This window comes from Strigops habroptila, chromosome 2 (assembly GCF_004027225.2).
Source record: "Strigops habroptila isolate Jane chromosome 2, bStrHab1.2.pri, whole genome shotgun sequence".
Lineage (NCBI taxonomy): Eukaryota > Metazoa > Chordata > Aves > Psittaciformes > Psittacidae > Strigops > Strigops habroptila.
In genome coordinates, this window is record NC_044278.2 from 71,469,755 (window position 1) to 71,483,365 (window position 13,611).

The window sequence follows — 13,611 nt, forward strand, 5'->3', positions numbered from 1 at the left end:
CTTCACAAAGACGACACTGCAGAAACACTCAAAAATTGCCCGTAAGCCTAGACACCCAGAAAATGATCTATCTTACTCTTCTGTAATAGGTCACAAGAGGGTGAACACTGGCTGGAGAAATAAAAAATCACTTTTCCATATTTTCTGGGAGTCTAACCGAAGGTAAAGCTTTAAAAAACCAAAAAGGCACACAGGGAGAAAAAGCCACACTTAGGATACCAGTCCTAGATGCTACTGACACCCAGGTTCAAGGCATTTCTGACTCAAGGGCTTACTGCCAAAAAGAGATGGAGCTCAGAGGTAGGACATTTCATTTTCTGTCCACATCATCTAAGCCGTGTAGATGAGACCCTCGGTGATATGGTTTAGTGGTGGACTTGGCAGTCCTGGGGTAATGGTTGCACTTGATGATCTTAAAGTTTTTTCCAACCTAGTTGATTCTATGATTCTAAGCAGACCTTTTGTTTATCATCCCTTGCTAAAAAAAGGATCAGATTTCCCCAAATATTCTCCATACCCAGTGTGGGACTTAGGTACCCAACTCTCAAATAAAACCATAGCTCAGTTGCCTTTTCACCCTGGAAAACTCTGCACCCAGCCTCTTTTGATTTGATAATCTTCCAAACCTGTACAGCTTTAATTCTAACTATTCTCACCTTTCCAGCCATGGTTTTCACAAGACTTGATCAGATTTCTGTCTGCTCAGGGACTGGGGGTCCTCTGATTAGAAGCAGGTATCTATATCAAAGCTCATCACCTAGGATCCTGTTATAGTCAACATGCAAGAAATACACACAAAGTACACTTCTAAAACACTCCAAGGCACCTATTATAACAAGCTGTAAAGGCAGATCAAAGTGACTAACTCCAGTGTGAGGTAAGCTTCAGCCTGGGGACCCTTCCACCCCCTCAGGTACTGCCAGAGCACCCCTAAAGCACATGGACCAGGGTGAGGTTCCCCACACAAAAGTCAGCGCAGACCACTGCGGTGCTGGAGAACATATCTGGACTAAGATTCAGTAAGGTTGTTGCTGTAACAACTTGCTTGCCAAGACCATTTGCTTAGAAACTGGGAAACATAAGATCATTTCCACATTTCCATCTAACAACATTGAACGGTTGGCCTGAGGCTAAAATAAGAGGCTAAGGAGACAAATTGCCATCTCGCCTCCCGAAGCTCTTCAGCTGTACAGAAAAGAAATCAAGATTACATTGTGTTTAATTGGGTAGAAAAGGGTTAACTGACTGTTGCCTACTAGTTGGGAAAGAAGACACGGGGGTCCTGCCTTTGTTTTTATGATTGTTTCTACTTTTTAAGCAATGTTTGTTACTCTCTCTCTATATATATATTTGTTATATATATTTGTTACTTTTTATATATAACTATTGTTATAACATGTATAAACAGATTGCATATATGAACCCTTCTCGGGTGACTGCCACACAGCTAGATTAATGGGTTGCAGAGCTGGCCTAATTGGTCTTTCTTCCACATCCTTAAGCAGATAAAAAACTTCCTGATTTACCCTGGTGCTTATAAGGAAGACTTCAAATTTTCAATTGTGTATCAATCTGAGCATGTGTTGTGGTTCAGGAAGAAAATAACTCTATCCCAGCTGAAGTCAAGACATTACGGCTCCCTGGATTTTATCCAATCCATCTTTTCAGCATTTAAGAAGCCAACCCTAACCTCCCATCAAAATCCAGTAAGTAAAAAAAACCGCACCGAATCAGCACAACTACCCGAGGGAAATACACACTTTGAATGTCTGATTCTTATCCTTGGAATAAGAAAAAATCTATTTGAAAATAAAAAATAGATTTAAATGTAACAGATTTAAATGTAATAGATTTAAATGTGGAAAGAGGGCCTGTGTGAAGTGTGCACAACCCATTCAAAGACAAGAAAGCTGAAGGGAAATGATTCTCTATAAAAGAAAATGGAAAGTTAGTCAGATAATTTGGAAGAATTAAATCCATTCATTAGCAAGAATGATCATGATTATGGAGTTCAAACTGTGGCAAGGGACAAAAAGGAAAAAGACTATAAGAGGAAGGGGTTTTTAATTGAAAGTAGTAGAGTGACAAAACAGTTTCCTAAGAGAAGCTGTGGGAACAACGTGAGCAAAACAGCGAAAGAGATGCATAGATTTTCCCCTCTTACAGGTGTCTGAAGAAAAATGAAATCCACCTTGGCTGCAAGCACTAAGGCATCCCATGGTGTCCTCAAGCACCAGATGCCCCCAAGTGTGTTTTTATGTATGGTCAAGGAATTCATTTGGACCTGTCTTAAACTGGCAGTGCAAACTATTGAATTGGGACATAAAATCCAGCCTAAGATTTCTTTCTAAGTAAGGTGGGGTTTAGACTGTCCACGTGGTGCCTGTCATTTCTCAGTTAGGTAACTAATTCAAACCAGAAGTGTATTGAGCACAGCTTTAAGCAGGTCTCTGATTCCTCCTGTACCCATATGGAGACAGGGTGCCTCTTCCAAATGCAGGCTGGAGGGAAATTCTGACAGCTGGGATGATGCTAAACATCTTGTGTCATTTCTTTTTCCACTAACAGTATCTCAAGCCTGTCTTTGTCAGAGTTCACAGACAGCAGTGAAATACATTACTCCAACAGAGGAGTCTAGGAATACAGTGTAGGAAAGGGACTTCTGGCAACAACCATGGCATTTTTCACTAGGAACAGTAAGCCTGATGAATAATTAACTTTGGGTTATATAGACAGGCTCCATTTTCTTCACAGTACCTCACAACCTTGTTTCTTTTGGAGGCCTTTTGATCCTGTCCTCACTATATCAAACAAATAGAAACTACAGCAGAATTACGGAGGAAACTAATATGGATTGTTTTCAAGACGGGACAAGCGGTGACAGCCCTACCGCAAATGTAGATCCAGTTAATGCTATTTATTCAGACCATTTTCTTTCTATCAAGGAGAAACAGGAAGACCCAGGGTTCTTTACTGACTTACTTGGGTCTCAGAGAAATGTATACCCAATGCTTGAAATATCCTGGAATCACCACCAAGAAAACCTTGCAATCCTTGCCTTTAAAGATCACGGAATCATAGAATGGTTTGGGTTGGAAGGGACCTTAAAGATTATCTGGTTCCAGCTCGCGGGCCATGGGCAGGGACACCTTTCATTAGACCAGGTTGCTCAAAACCCTATTTAAAGATAAATTTACATTACATAAGAAGCCAAAACAGGAAAGTCTATGATGCTATAATTTACAGCCAGTGTTTTCAGACTTGGCAGTGAAGATGTTATCCAAAATCCAAGCACTGGATTGTGAATTGCTGCCTGCGTAGGTCCTGAGAACTTGCACAGCTTTAAATGGTGTCTTTAGGGATGCTCGTTATTTCTGGTATGGATCCTGTAATTCCATAAACACTTGCTCTCTTAACTACAAGTACAGTCTAGACATTTATGTTACTGCTTATAAGATCGCAGGTTACAACAAGATTTACGATACAAATTTCAGTCACCTGTATTTGAACATCTGTCAGTGAAAAGTCCACAGAGCCTACAGAAACCTCTCTTCAAGAGGAGTCAAGACTGTGCAGTGCTCAACATCTTTATGGAAACCACCTCTCGAAAGCTTGAGGAAATCATTTTCTTTCTTTTGTATTGAATGATGCACCCAATGAGCGCCTCTATCTTGTGCAATCCTTTTGCTGCACCTCTGACATAACCACAAGCTTCACTCCTGATTAACCCCCTCTGCTCTGCGGCAAGCAGGGCAGAACCCTGCCGAGCCCCAATGAGCCTGGGCACAAAGATGGTGGAGCAATCACTCACCCTACGGGCAGGTGTTCATTCATTAAATCTCAGCGCATGGATACTCTAGTTGGAAAATGTGATTAAGTAAAACTGTAGCCCATTCTCCTCCTCTGCCCAAGACGAGAAGCACACGCTCTGTCTAAAGGGGCTCTGGTGCACAGTATGAAACTTAAGGTCTACATCTTTGAAAGATTTATGGGTATGGGAAAGTACTTACTTTTGTGCAACAAAAGAAGGATCAAAGAACTCAGACGTAATCCTGTTTGCATACAGGGAACAACTAGTCATAGAGCACAACCCTGAAAAGCATAAGACAAACCATTCAGTGGAGCCAGCAGAAGAGCTTTGGGCCTGACCCTGAAGCCAATGAAGTCATGGAGAATTGTGCCCGGATTTCTGCAGAAAAGAAGCAGCTCTGGTATGACTTCAAGTACACAGACTTAGAGAAATAAAGTATATTTACCAGAAAGTATGAAAATCAGTCCAGCTAAACAAGCTATTTTTGCTTTAGTCTGATCGGAGCCTCCGACTTTTGTACACTTCATCCCAACCAGTCCAAAAATGGCACCGAAGAAGCCCAGGCAGACAGCAGAGATCATCAGTCCTCTGCAGGCTTGGATGTAACCTGTGGTGAGAAAGAGTAAGGCTAACATGAGAATTGGAACCACAATAGGTTTCACTGTAGTTGCTCTCCCTCTGCGCCTTGATAGGCACTTACTATTGCAAACCGAATCAGACCTTGGCTGTAGTAATGTCACCTTACCATTCATTGAGTGTGTTCTTCTAGGTGATGTATGCCCTTCACAGGGCATCGTCACCTGAGCCCAGCCCGTAAGAAACACACTATGGCATGCAGGGCTGCAAAAAATAATCTCATTGTATAGTATCTGCACGAGGTTGTACCCATGAGGTTTTGAAGAGCCACTCCACATGGTCTGCGCAGCGTCTGTCACAGGTTGCAGATCCACTCTATGCACACAAAACAAGTCAGTCTTGTGTGTGTGTTGCAGATGCAATACAACTGGCAGCAGGCTGACAGCAGTGTCACTGGTTGGGGTCCTGGACCTGCCTGGACATGCTACTGATTTGGGCTGGATCCAGCAAGAAGGCCCTCATTCTGCAAGAAACTCAAACACCTGCTCAGCTTCACAGACAGCAGTAGCCCTCTGAGATAAAACAAGTCACTGCCATACGTAAGCCTGGACTAGTGGCTTGTGGCTGGCTTTAGCCACGTATGGTTTTACCATGCTGGCTGAAGCTGCCCTGAGCTGGACCTCACAGGGACAGGGCCTTCCAGCAGCACAATGGGTTTCTTGGCCTCTTCTCCCTTCCAAGAATATCTTGTAATTGAAAGACTATGATAATCTCATATCACTGTTTACAGGGTGGAACGCTGCAATCTTACACAGCTGAATAACCATCACAAGATGTTTTTCTTTATAACCTGTTGTTACATCTCATTTAAAATGAAAATGTACTTCCACTATTGGGGCATTCATTCTTTTCGCTTTGATCTCCAGTCGGTGGAAATGTTGAGAGCTAAACCAAGTTTCCATTGCCTATTACAGCAAATTTTACATAATAACAAAAAATCACCATCCCCCCTGCATAAAAGTCTTTCATATATAAGAAATAAATATATAAAGGCAGGAACTAGAGGATATCTAATGAAAATAGAAGGCAGCAGATTCCAAACAAAAAGTGTGCCTGTTCATATAATGAAGTTGTGGAACTCCTTTCCACACGGTACATGGACGCTAAAGGTTTACAGAGATTCAGAAAGAGACTGGATACATTAATAAAGAGAAATCTGTGTCTGGCTGGCAGGCCCTTGAGCTGCAGATGGCTACCACTGCTGCTTGGCTGTCTTCTGCTCTCCTTAGTGCCAGCCACTTTAGCCACTGCTGGAGGCTAATGGGCTCCAGCCTGACCACTCTGTGTTTGAACAGTGTTTAACAAACACCCCCCATTCCCCCCCTTAATTTCCTTTGTGCTTTGTGTGACAAGCAATACACGAGAAGCAATTTGCAGCACATAACACACCGTTTTATCATTCCTGTCAAATTCAAGTGCTGTGCTGCACGTCTGCAAACGCAACTTACTGGCATTTATCTACCTCTGTTGGCATACATACAGACTATCTTCCATTTGCAATATGCTTCTGTAGCCCTTCTGCTATAGAAACATCATGGTCCATGACTGTAACTGTCATACAACTCGCATGTTGGAATGTAAGAGACAGAGTCATTTGTGCCAGACCCAAGTCTGAAGAAAGCAGTTCTGGTTTGTTAATTTTTGCTATAGGCATGGAAAAATTGGCTTTTACTGCTTTTGGTGGTGTGTGATGTATTTCCCGTAGCACACAGGTAAAGCGGGAGAGGAAGACTGGCAAAGTAGCTATTATTTTTGACAGGTCCAATTTATTGACACTGTTAGTAGCTAATTGACACATTAAAGTGCTGAACCATGAACGTATTTACCCGGAGGTCCTCTAAACTTTTATTTATGTCCCAACCTCCTAGGAGAAACAGTAAATATTCACCCCAACCAAAATAATCAGCATATGGTAGGAACCACAGGGCTGAAATTCAGTGGTTCCTGAAGGTCAGCACACAATTTTACAATAGGTAGAGGGTAGTGAGACAGCAAGAAATAATTAACTCACTCACCCAGAAATCATTTTCAATTATAAACAGCATGAGCTGGAGGACTGCTCAGTTCTGCTGAATGAGTAACCTTCCTCACTAAATATTTCACCAAATTGGGCAGAGCAGCCACAGCGGGACTTGTTGCAGTTCATCACAGCAATCATCCAACTGGCACACATTTTTAAAACAAAATATATGGACAAAAAAAATCACAATCTACACCAGTAACGTGGAAGAGCAGAAGACTCTGTTAGTCCCACTAGGTTGACTGGAGCATTAGGAAGCATCAAAGGGTGAAATCAACCTTTTCACCATATCCAGCCTGCTATGGCATGGACTGAGGTTAAAACTATGTATAGCATTTGGCTGTAAGTGTAATTAAACTTTTTCTTTGCCTCCTAGAAAGCGAGAACATTATACTGCTTACTAAGGCTTATAATTCAGAGAAGTGTAAAGGGGAGCTGCCTATTTCTTCACACCCCTCCACTCAAGACCGAAGACCATCCCCCTTCCATATGTTTATTGTATTTACACCAGCTCCTGCAGGATCCTTGTCCTATACATATTGACCACTCAAATGAAACTCCCAAGCAACAAAACTCCATGTGTTTTAAACAGACAAGCAGACACACATGCATTACTCATAAAGTCATGTTTAGCAGCATTCCAAGAGAAACCGATTTCAAGGCATTTTTTTTTTAAAAAAACAAATGTGTTTTGTCTTGCATTCAAATTAATCTTTCTAGAACTTCTTCTTTCTTGCCTTGCTGCTCTCACACTTGCCTCTCATGCTTACAAAGAGTTAGGAGGAATTAATCTATTCATATCATATGACACTCAGAAAAAAAAAATATATGCTAGGTTCTGGGGACAGTCACTTTCACAGTAAATGCCTCTGGTGGCATCTTGAAGTCTGCATCACGTGAAATATAAGAGGTTGCCTTATAGATAAAGCACAGATTCCTTTCAAAAGTACACACCTATTGCTTTTGTATGTTCTCCTAAGCTCTAATACCCTCTTTTAGCTCATAAATACATTTTTGTCCAGCTTTGTTCTTGCAAAAGGTCATTGGATCCATTGTTGGAGACATGGAAACTGATACGTCCTCATTTGTGGAGGTGATTTCATCACTAAGTTTCCACCTATCTCCAGCAGCGCACAAAAGTAAACCCAAAGTGTTTTTAAGTCCCACAGACAGCAAGAATATTTTTGCTTGCACACAGAATCTGGGGCTGAGTCCTTAACAAGGGCTGGCCAAATTGGTTACTTGTACAGGAATGCATAAAGGTGGAAGGGCATCACATGCAATTTTCTCTGGTGGCCATTCTTGTGGAGCGATGGCCTGAGAGCCACTGGAGCAGCCTGAATGCCATGCCACCCTCAGCAATCAGCCCAAGACCAGTCCGTGATGCAAACTAAAAGAAGGGTAATGGGGAACCATCTCTGGATCACTTCTGACCTAAACTACAACACTGCCCCTGAAGAAAGAAGGACTTCTCCTGCATCCCACAGGAGAGCCCCAGCCACTAGCATTGTGATATCCCGATTTCTTACCTCTCATTTTGCCTCTGATCCTCTGCCAGACCTGAGCAGTCTCTCTGCACAAGAAGTCCAGCAAAACTCAGAGGTTTCATATTTGACAAAGAAACATTTCCATAGAAGAGGAATTGCTCTGTGAGGCAAATTCTCTCCAGATCCATGAGGAAAGAGTGGAGCGGAGCCACCTTTCCCTGGGGGAGCAAAAATATTTCTAGTAATTTGCCAGTCCTGCCCTACCATTTGAAGGAGAGCAACACGTTATTGCTACATGTATCTCTATAGGGTTATTATTTCTGCTCACAAACACTTTAGGGAAAGTGGGAAGCCAGATCTGTCCTTTTTTGTGTCTTCTGAGCCCCCCCCTCTGAGGATGGAGTGAGGAATCATAGAATCACAGAATAGTTTGGGTTGGAAGGGACCTTCAGAGGTCATCTAGTCCAACCCCCCTGCAATGAGCAGGGACATCTTCAACTAGAAGTTCCCAAGTTCCTGATCCCAGGGAATGGGATCCAGCTTAGCCACTGAAGTCGGTGAGAAGAATAAGAGGAGGGAAGGGAGAGGCTACCTGAGGGACAACGCAGATTTGGCTTCATGCTGACACACCAATTCTAAGCTATGTGTGACGCACTGCAACCCCAAACACGCTCCTGCGCTTGGGAAGGGTTAGGGTGAAAAGGGGACGTACACACCCACTGTCAGGCTCTGACGGGTTCCCAGCAGAGCCCGTAACCATGATGAAGGCAGTCTGGGCTAGGCTAGCTACTAAAAACACCTCTGACTGAGGTGGCTGCCCCTCCGCCCCGTCCCAGCCTGCCCGGACGGTGCTGGGGGGTTATGTTGTTCTCTCTCCCGCCTGCGCTTCATTCATGTCGTGCCTGGGTATCAGGATCTGGCCCCACAGCATTTAGAGATGTCACTGGGCAACACCGAAGCCAAGAACCTTCCACTACTGATAAACAGTCTGGCCAGGAGGCTGGGATAAGGCCCTTCCAGATGAGCATTTCAGATTGACTTCTGTCCAAAATGAGTTAGTGCTCTGATGGCTGTTCCACTGTGCAGAACGTGCCTCAGAAACTCATTCCTTGGGCAAGCTGTTGGAATGTGTTACCCAATGTACAAACTTTAAACACGCAAGTGTTTGGAGAAAGGGTAAGGACTTTGCTGTCAGGTTTCTTCTTCGTTTTGGAATTTCAAATGTTCCCAATTCCACGCACTTTGTAACTACGCTTTTCTTACTCTAAACACCAGATTAACCCAGAACTAATGGAACAACTGAACAATAGATTCAGTGGATCTGAAAGGTTACGCACCAGCGATCACTCCGTGCCTGCCTGCACACAGACTACAGCTCCTTGCCCAAGCCTGGAAACTACGTTCTCAGCTGCTACACTTGGCGATAAGGTGACTGACGCCAACGGAGGCCCACCAGCTCTCCCACCCCTTTGGAGGAACCAGTAAACTCCATGGGGTTGTCAAAAGACAACACGTTTAAAAACCATGGGGCTGGGTCAAAAGAAGGTCTGGCAAATGCTACTTCTCCACCCAAAGTAAGCATCCTGCAGTAGGGATGCTTAAGGATTGCCTATGCTACCTCTTTTTAGTGTTTTGACCTCTTTTAGCCCTCTGTACATACAGAAGTTAAAGGTTTTCTGATATTGGTATTAATTAGCTTCATGACAATATTAATCCCTGTTATAATAATATTTATCTCTGTTAGTGATTTCATTAACACACTTTCTTTTCCTTTTAAACAAACCTTTCACACCAAAACCCACCCTCAGTGCAAAGGGAATGTCTGGCCAAATCGTGAACAGTAGGCCTGATTTTTTGTATCAAAGCCACTGGGACATTGTATATTGTATCATTATGACTATAAAAACTTGGAAAATGTGCCATAATTTTAAAAACCTTTCCTTCCTTTCTTTACAGCCACTCCTGAGACTATAAGCTGATGCCATCTGCACTTTCCCTGTTTCTACCAGCCATACGGGAGTGTTCAAGGACAGGTTGGATGGGGCTTTGAGCACCCTGGTCTAGTGGAAGGTGTCCCTGCCGGTGGCAGGAGGGGTTGGAAGTAGATGGTTTTCAAGGTCCCTTCCAACCCAACCCATTCAATGGTAAACAGTGCAGATTTATCAAGTAAAAGTCAAGCTGTAAAGATTTCCTGCAGTGACCCAGTTTCCCAGTAGGGCTTCCTTAAAGGGCAAAAATGTTTCCCCTTAACCAAGGAAGAGACACGGCACCAACTCAGCCTTTAGTTTCAGGCACTGCAGCAAAACTCTCAGCTTTACACAAAATAACCCTGTTGTAAAACTATGCCTCACTTCTGCATACCTTTGCATCCCTTACTGCCCCAAGCTTTTGCACTGTCATTTATCAACGAAGCAATTACATCCGAGTTAATAACCGCTTAGCAAAAGAAGCAAAGGAACATGAATTAAAACAAAACGACGCCAAGGCTTGTTCTTCTCCACCGACCGTTGCATGGCTGGTGAAGCCATAAAAAAGAGGAATGTCACGATGGTCGGGAAATAAATCGGCAAGAAAAATCCCCCTGCATTCTTCTTGTGTCAAATCCACACGCATGGAGTCTTCTGATAGGGGAAAAACAAGCAGGTGGCGAGAGAGGCTAAACCGGACACTTGGGCTCCAAATATAACCTCAATCGGGGTGTTTTAGGGGTTAAAACCACTCTTCCACGGGTGTGCACCGGCAGTGCCCTGCCACCTGATAGGGGACATTAGGGCACTTGCCTCCCCGGGTCCCTGCCGCGCCCCCGGCCCCGCTCACCGCCCTCCCGGGTCCCCGCTGCCCGCCGGCCCCGCCGGGAGGAGCCCCGGAGCCCCCGAGCCCTGCAGACCGGCACGGGGGTGTGAGGTGTGTGGTGGGGAAATTGGGATGGGGTTCGGCGGGAGCCTGACCGTCCAGCGCCAGCATGGATGGGAAGTCCTTGCAGTTGGAGACGCCGGTGGAGTCGGTCACACAGGTCTTCCAGAGGTTGGCCCAGAAGGTGGCGGTGGTGATGACCGTGCCGTCGATGGTGGACACCTTCCAGTAGTCGGTGGGCAACGTGGAGGAGACCAGCACCCAGCCCGAGATGGTCAGCAGGAAGGCGATGATCTCCGCCGATGTGCTCGCCATGGGCCCGGCAGCAAGCAGGCAGCGGGCGGGCGGGCAGCGGCTCGGAGCCGCGGCGGCGGCAGCCCGAGAGCAGCGGAGTCCCGGCGGCGGCGGCGGCGGCGGCGGCGGCGGCGGCGGCGGCGGCGGCGGCGGCGGCCGGGGCAGGGGCAGGGGCAGGGGCAGGCGGAGCGGAGCGCGGAGGAGCGGGGCGGTGGCGGCGGCGGCCCTGGGCCGCGCAGCCCAATCAGCAGAGGGAGCTCCCGGCACCCCCCCGCCTCGCCCGGCCCCCGGCGCCTCCCCGGGGTCCCCCCGGCCGCGCCCCGGAGCGCAGCGGAGCGCTCCTCGCGGTGGCAATAAAGAGCAGACCCAACACCAACCCCCCGAGCAAAGAGCGGGGCGGCCCGCAGCGAGGCTTTAGGTTCTCCCTCCCCTGCAGGTGAGCGCGGCAGGGAGAGCGGGCAGCCGCTCGGCGGGTGCTTCCTTAGTGTTTTCCCAGTGGTTTCAGGTTTGCATCTCTCTCTGCATACAGACACCCCCCTTTTCCCCTCCCAAAATAGCCTCGCCGGGGGGTAGTTTGAGCAATGCTTGTAGAAAACAGGTGTGCCAACCGTATCGAGCCCTTCATGTTCATACAAGGAGGTGAGCTTTTGAAATAACAGCAAGGCTTTTTAAACCTCTGGACTTCACCTGGCCTCTTGTTATTACCCATCCACACGGGATACAGCTTTTCCTAGCTGGTTTTGCAATGTGGGGTGATGAACTTGGGATTTTCTATCTCAGTCTTAATGCACTGGCATTCGAGCCTGTAGCTCACAGGGGTAAAGTTATCCACCACAGCTTCTTCTCTTGTTCTAAGCTGTTTACTTTCCACATCAGTAATATATTTGCCATTGATGTGAAAAGTACACTGCCGGTCTTTACTTTCCTCCTGTTTATTTCAAAACTATTGTTACAACTTCTAAACCTTTTTGCCAGCCAGGCAATCAGTGGAGGATAAGAAGCCACATTTACATCATTATTCTTATGATGAATGCTCTTTGGTTTTGCCATGTGGACACAAACCCGGATGTAATCATCTTATAGGCATTAAAAAACAAAAGGGGGAGGGGGAGAGGGGAAAAAAACCCAGCTAGAGTTAGGTGTACCCTGGGATGTGTGTTGGAGTTCAATGGGAACAGGGTGCTGATCTGTTAACACCCCAGCAGTTAAATGGGGTCTGACATGGTGTCTCTCTGCCTGCTCTCTGCCTCCTTGGTACTCTCCGAGTACTCTCCAAGTCTCATCTACATGACATTGTAATTCAAGTTCCTCTGGAGAGGGACTTTTTCAAGGGCCTGGGGTGGTAGGACAAGGGGAAACAGCTTCAAACAGAAAGAGGGTAGATTTAGATTAGACATTAGGAAGAAATTCTTCACTATGAGGGTGGTGAGACACTGGCACAGGTTGCCCAGAGAAGCTGTGGCTGTCCCATCCCTGGCAGTGTTCAAGGCCAGCCCCAAGGATGGGGCTTGAGCAACCTGGTCTAGTGGAAGGTGTCCCTGCCCATGGCAGGGGGGTTGGAACTAGATGATCTTTAAGGTCCCTTCCAACCCAAACCATTCTGTGATTCTATGATTTATCGTAGGGCCTGGCAGCAAAAACGAAAAAGGAAAAAAAAAAAAATTTTTTTTTTTAATCTTTTCGCCTGTGATGCACTTTGAGGTCTTGCAGACTGGATTTCTCTTGGTGGTGGAAAGCCAGGCCAATCTGAGCAGCTATCAGCTGCAATCTAATCCAGGAGACTTGAGTTCAGGCCTGGGTCATTGTGTTTTCTTGATGTGGGGAGCTCACCTATTCTTTTGTTGATAACGCTGCTCTGGTTGGTGTAAAGCTTGTTGAACCCAGGGACTAGTGCCTGGGCAAGTTTTGGCCAGGGCCCGTCAGAGGTTTTCAGTGTACTGCCATGCTCTAACCAGAAGGCTGGAGCGAGCTTTGCAGGATAGGAGCACAGTCTGGGGACTTCTAGGTCTGAACCCCAGGGAAGAAGAGGAAAAGGAAGAGGAGCTTCCTGACAAGCACAGGCACCCCTTCCTATAGGGGTGGAAGGGGCAGGCTGGGTGGGTGACCCTGCTGAAGGGGGTAACCAACCCTGCTGAAGCTGCTGTGGGCGATCTCCAGAAACCAATTCTGTCCCAGACCACTGTGCTTTCAGCAGAGCTGGGCTTTGGCTGTGATGCACAGCATGGATCCATGTGCTTCTGACAGCCACTCATCGATTGACAGGGGCTTCAGAGCAGCCCATGAAGGTGGCTTAGGACAGATGAAGTTAATTTCACCTCTAACCCACTCTCTGCCTGTCAGCAAGGGCCCTTCCAGCAGGGCTAATTTCATAGGATCACAGAATAGTTAGGGTTGGAAAGGACCTTAAGATCATCTAGTTCCAGCCCCCCTGCCATGGGCAGGGACACCTCACACTAGACCATGTTGCCCAAGGCTCTGTCCAACCTGACCTTGAACACTGCCAGGGATGG

General features: G+C 46.2%; 1 protein-coding gene across 2 annotated transcripts in view; it reads right to left on the minus strand.

The window, feature by feature from the left end:
* CLDN10 (claudin 10) overlaps positions 1–13,611 on the minus strand; it is a 55,144-nt gene that overhangs the window by 2,500 nt on the left and 39,033 nt on the right. The window contains exons 1-3 of one of the 2 annotated variants that reach the window (XM_030477040.1): positions 10,903–11,341; positions 4,257–4,418; positions 4,011–4,092 (exon numbers count right to left, since the gene is read on the minus strand). In XM_030477040.1, coding sequence (XP_030332900.1) covers positions 4,011–4,092; positions 4,257–4,418; positions 10,903–11,122 — 464 coding nt within the window. In that variant the 5' untranslated portion in view covers positions 11,123–11,341. Of the gene's footprint in view, positions 1–4,010; positions 4,093–4,256; positions 4,419–10,902; positions 11,342–13,611 lie in introns of those variants that run through there. The other variant, XM_030477041.1, reaches the window with a different exon arrangement.